This window comes from Gracilinanus agilis, chromosome 1 (genome assembly GCF_016433145.1).
Source record: "Gracilinanus agilis isolate LMUSP501 chromosome 1, AgileGrace, whole genome shotgun sequence".
Lineage (NCBI taxonomy): Eukaryota > Metazoa > Chordata > Mammalia > Didelphimorphia > Didelphidae > Gracilinanus > Gracilinanus agilis.
In genome coordinates, this window is record NC_058130.1 from 384,970,674 (window position 1) to 384,976,673 (window position 6,000).

General features: G+C 39.8%; 1 protein-coding gene across 1 annotated transcript in view; it reads left to right on the forward strand.

Annotated features, from left to right (window-relative positions):
• The window catches only part of SLC45A2 (solute carrier family 45 member 2), a 61,003-nt gene extending 57,748 nt beyond the window's left edge, over positions 1-3,255 (forward strand). Inside the window, exon 7 of the mRNA XM_044657789.1 lies at positions 3,034-3,255. Within this exon, the coding sequence (XP_044513724.1) occupies positions 3,034-3,255 (222 nt within the window). The remainder of the gene's footprint in view (positions 1-3,033) is intronic.
• The last annotated feature ends 2,745 nt before the right edge of the window (positions 3,256-6,000 follow it).

Below are 6,000 nucleotides of genomic sequence, written 5' to 3' on the forward strand. Positions count from 1 at the left end.
GGTGGAATCCTCCAGTATATTATACGGCACCACAAATCCATAATAACAAGCATTGTAGCTCAACAAAAGAGTGATGCCTTCTGTAGAACTAATCATTTAGAGCTCTAAAGTATCAACTTATTCTACAAAAGGGTCAACTGTTGGAGGCCAGAATCTTAAAGGAAAATTTCCCCCATCCAAATGTTAATATCACCTCATCTATATTTCTGTTTAAAAATATAAATCCTGGAATCATGAAAACTGCCCTTGCCTTCCAGTATTGGCAAGAGAATTCAGAGATGGTTTAAAGAACAAAGTATCATTCTCCCATCTTTTTTTTCAAACACCTTCTGTCTTAAAATGGATACTAAGAATCAGTTCCAAGGCAGAAGAGTGAGTAGGGCTAAGTGACTTGTCCAGGGTCCCATAGTTAGGACAGGTTCAGAGCTGGATTTGATCATTTCCCCATCTTTGAGATGGAAATGCAGAGATTATTCCCTTTTCTCCTACTCCTTCTCTCTCCCCAGATATGCTCTTCCTTCTCCACAAGTTGAGGTTGTTGTCAGGGGTTAGGACCTGCTCTGAAAGCATAATTGGATCAATGGAAGATGCACAATCAACCCTGTTGAAAATAAGAGTGCTGTTAGGTGGCTTGGTGGATAGAAAGTCAGGTCTGAGATGAGAGGTCTTGGGTTTAGATCTGACCTCAAACACTTCCTATGAGGGGCTAAAAATGAATTAAATACTCCAGATAATTTTAAATTAGAGGATTTAATAACAAAAATGAGAGGGAAAGGGATTCCTTTAGTCAAGTAAGAAGAGCACAGAGCCAGAGACCCACACTTTAACCAAAACAAATCCCCAAAAGAGCCCCACAGTGTGGTTCTCAGCCAAATTTATCTCCCAAGCCCCTGTACGTTAAATGAGGACATACTTAAAATGACGCTGGGAATGTGGCTCAGGTGTGGCAAATTTTCCACCTGCACACCTAGCTGTGTGACCCTAGGCAAGTCACTTAATTCTCATTACCTAGCCCTTACCTCTCTTCTACCTTGGAAATGATACTTAATATAAATTATGAGAAGGTAAGGGTTTTTAAAAAAAGAAAGTAAGAGTACTTAGCTATTCCCTAATGTTCTCAGCAAGTTGTCAGAAGAATTATATTGCTTACCCTCATCAAAACCTTCTGAGATGAATTGGAAAATGTGTTGTTGTTTGGTCAGTTTTTAGTTGTGTCTGACTCTTTGGGGTTTTCTTGGCAAATCTACTGGAGTGATTTGCTATTTCCTTCTCCAACTCATTTTACAGATGAGGAAATTGAGACAAGCAAGGTTAAGTGACTTACCCAGAGGCACACAGTTAGGAAGTGTTTGAAGCTGGATTTGAATTCATGAAGATGAGTCTTCTTGATTCTAAGCCCAGGGCTCTATCTACTGAGCCACCTAGCTGTCCTTATTTGGGGAATTTAGCTGCTACATACAATGGCATGGAATGGTGTAAGAAAGAACATTACATTGTGTGATTTTGAAAAAGTCACTAAGAGCCCCTGTAACTTCCAATATGCCTTCTTTTATATGGGGACATCTCTTCCTACCTTATGGGCTTTTTGTGAGGAAAACATAATAAAATACACATGAAAGTGCCTTGTCAAATGGAAGCACTATACAAATATAAGGGATTATTATTGTTGTTATTATTAAGCAGCTCCCTGAGAAGAACTTGAAGCTAATGACAAGTTGGGTTTTTGTGATTAAAAAAAGTCAGCTTGGAAAAAAGATCAAACAGGGTTTCAGGCGATCTCAAATATTAAATTGGTTTGACTCCTTAGTCAGGCCAGATCATTTTGCAAGAATTGGTTGTTAGGGAAAATAAAAACCACATAAAGGTTTATTCAGTGGCTTCTCTCATGAAATATATATCTTTTAAGCCCTTACCTTCCATCATACAACCAATTCTAAGTATTTGGTTCCAAGGCAGAAAAGTGGTAAGGGCTAGGCAATGGAGGTTAAGCGACTTGCTCAGGGTCTCATAGTGAGGATGTGTCTCCAGGCCACTAGCTATCCCCTCTCTCACTAAATATTAAAACCTGAAATAAAAAGTTTCAGTAAATACTTACTTTGAGATCAGGAGTTCTGAATTTGAATCTTGGCTCTGCTACCTACAGCCTAAGGGTCTTCAGACAAGCCACTTACTTTCTCTGGGCTTTACCTGTCAAATGAAGGCATGAGAATAGATGGCTTCTAAAGTCTCTTCCAGTTAAAGATCTATGACCCTATGGTTCTTTGGATCCCTAGTTCTAAAATCAGATACTATGTCACTCCATCTCATTTGGCAGATCATTCTTGTGGCCTCTATATCAGCTATGCCTACCAACTGATACAAGTGTAAAGAGCAAAATCACAGCATTTATCCATAAATGATTTGGTTTTGTGTTAGTATTTGGGGAGGGAAATTATAGAAAGAAATGTCCCTACATCTGTCTATGGTAAAGTGTGACCTGGGGGGATGGGTAGCTGGGTGACTCAGTGGATTGAGAGCCAGGCCTAGAGACAGGAAGTCCTGGGTTCAAATCTGGCCTCAGACACTTCCTAGCTGTGTGACCCTGGGCAAGTCACCTAACCCCCATTGCCTAGTCCTTATTGCTCTTCTGCCTTAGAACCAATACCTGCTACTGATTCTAAGATGGAAGGTAAGGGTTAAAATAAATAAATAAAGTGTGACCTCTCCTGGAAATATTAATATTTTTAAAGACCCAGAACTTTAATACTATGAAATGAATGGTACAAGTGAAAATGAATTAATAATAAAACATTTAAATTATTTTATTATTAAATATTAATAAAGTAACAGCAAAAATGTCAGACAATTTGACAGGTCAGTAGGAAAAATATTTTTAATTAAAAGGATTCTTCCCAGAAGTCCTTAAATGGCACCCTAAAGGCAATAACTTCTATCTCAGGAGGGTCCTAAGTATGAGAAGTCCTACCCATACACACACATTGCCCCCTCACATCCCCTATGTGATAGAGTCTTGTTCTTGTCTTCTTATTACAGAGGCAACAGGCCACAGGGATGACCCCCCGTGGCTGCAGAGGGAGAGGAATCGACTGTGCAGCCTTGACCTGCATGGTGCAGCTGGCTCAGATCCTGGTTGGAGTAGGCCTGGGAGTCTTGGTCACCTCTGCTGGGAGTGTGGTTGTGGTGGTGATTGTGGCTTCTGCCGTGGCCTTATTTGGCTGTTGTTTTGTGGCTCTCTTTGTTAGATGTGTGGAATAGAGCAATAAAGAGACAATGGAATTGGATTGGTTTAAGGAGCAATCTCATCTTTCTGGTTCTTTGTATTTTGCTGATTTGCCTAAAGAAGACTTGTATTTTCTTCCCGGGAGAACAAAAATGAAAGCAGACCCAGTCCTTGCCTTTTAGTAACTTACAAACTAGAAGGGAAAATGAGAAATGGGCATCACTGTCCTGTTCATGCATTAGTTCCCAACAGGTCTCTGGACAAGAATCTCTGCTAAGACACCACTCGTTCAGGAGATAGCGTCAAAGGGCCATCTTCTGGCGTCAAAGGTAACTGCAGGGTTTCCAGTGTAGGCTATAAAAGTATGGCCATGTTGGGAAGGAATCACAGACTGGGCTGCTGGTAGTGGATGTTTTTTTTTTTTTATTGTCTCGAGAAATGGATATTTTGCTTTTGATTTTTTAGGTTTGTATTTTAAAGTAGAAGCTACTTAGTCATTTTTTAAAAATTAATCATGTTTTAGTTTTAATTAGACAAATAAAAACAATATGCTTCATGGCTGAATACTGGACACATGTTCATGTTGAAAAATTAAAATTCCGTGTGTTCACAGTGAAATTTGCTGTGCATTCATATGCTCATATTGGTTTTTCAGCAGCTCTGCCCTCCCATCAGACATAATTCTTGTAGAAGTTCTGAACCCAGATACTAGGGGAACTAACTGCCTTGATTCTTTCCCCTCAATGAGTCTAGGAATATTTCAGCATGGCTTCATTCCCTTTCTTTCTTCTTTCAGGTTGGAGAGATATTTGAGGCATTTTATTTCACTACCTGGAGGGATGTTTTCCCTTCTTAAATTGTCTCTTGGGGTTTTGCAAGTTAAAAAGTCTTTGGGTCCTTTCCTTCCCATTTCAAGGTCAATGAATGAATAGTCTTTGGCTTAGAAGAGTCTTAGCCTCAAAAAGAAGAGTCCTAGTCTCAAAAAAAAAAGACTAAGAAGAAATAGCCTTAGTCTCTTTGGGGTGGGATATTAAACACTGCTAAGTATACATGCCATTTTGTAATCATGCCCCTCATACACATGTAAGGACTTAATATTGCAGCTATTTTAGAAGATCTAACTGGGCCCTTTTCTAAGTGTGGGTGTTGGGAAGTTTCCAGGAAATGGAGATTCACTTAGATGCCATTAAGATTGAGATGTCTGGTTTTTTGTTTGTTAATTTTTAAATTCTGAGTGGAAAAATGACAGAATCCTGGCTATTATTATAATCACAGGCTATTAGCAGAGCTATCATAAGAATTCTGGCACCTGGGCAAGCTTCATACAAGTCACCCAGGATAAATAGCACAAAACATAATCTTGAAATAACTTCTTAAGACAAATTAAGTTGGAGAGAGGTGAAAACCCTAGAACACAATGTCCTCTTAGGGCAAAAACCCAGTGGAAAGAAGATAAAGATCCTGGTGCACCAGTTATTGTAGGTGGAGGCATTATGCTGATGGGGAGATTACCACTAAGGGGTGGGTGGAAGGTGGCACCTAGTTGCAGCTTATAGGTAGAAAGGGAGGGGAATAAACCTTTATACAGTGCCTACTATGTGCTAGGCATTTTACAAATATTATCTTATTTGATCCTCACAATGAGAGTGGTAAGTGCTATTATTATCCCCATTTTACATTTGAGGAAACTGAAACAAAAAGAGGTTACCTGATTTGTCCAAGGGCACCCAGCCAGTAAGTATTTGAGGCCAAATTTGTACTCAGGTCTTCCTGATTCTAGTCCCAGCACTCCATCTATTACTCCATCTTGCTGATAGCTTATAGGAGACTTTGGGAGGAGGGAGAGTAAGTGTGCCATCAAAAGCTACCTGTTTTTACTAGGTATTGAGGTCAGTTATTAACCTCGTATTACTTGTTTATATCTTTTTTTTTTAATCCTCACTTTCTATATTAGAAGCAAAACTGTGTATTGGTTCCTAGGCAGAAGAGTGGTGAAGATTTTAAGTGACTTGCTCAGGCTCACACAGCTAGGAAGTATCTGAGAACAGATCTGAACCCAGGACTTCCCACCTGTAGGCCTACCTCTCTATCCATGGAGAAACTGCTCCAATGTTGATGTTGTCCGACAAAGACCCATTGCCTTGGCAGAGTCAGGGATTGGACTATTGTCTAGATTTGGGGAGCAGTAGGTAATTGATAGAGAAGTTGGTGGGGTGGTAGATAAAAGGAAACAGGGAAGAAGAAAGGGCAAAAGGTTTGTAGAGACTTTTAATTCAAGTTTCATTCCAAATGGATGCAAAACTATCTTTGAAGCTTCCTCCTAATTACCCCTTCAGAGATCCTTTCTCTCCTCTTTGTAATGTTTCCTTTTTTCTTCTCTCTGCTCCAAACCTGGGAGAGCAGACAGAACACAAGGCTGGCATCACCTTTTCCCTCCTTAGGTTCTAGATATAGGACTTAAATTACATAGCCCCAATGAGTTTGTGGATGGAAATAGGGACTTTGGTCTAAACCCCAATGAGGAGAGGAGGGAAAAACATTCTTCCCTCTCCTTCTTTCTCCAATACATGGCCATTCTAAAGTATAAGCTAATGAGGACAGACTGGGGCCATGAGGCTTTAAAAACTGAAGCACCTGCTTATTTCCTTATGTTCCATGCAATGAATACTTCCCACCTTGCTTTCCATGCTCTTTCAGACAGTCTAATGGTACATCAGAGAAGATGGTTCTCATCTCTGATTAAGCAAAAGATAAATTCTCTTATTTGAGGATAGAAACTG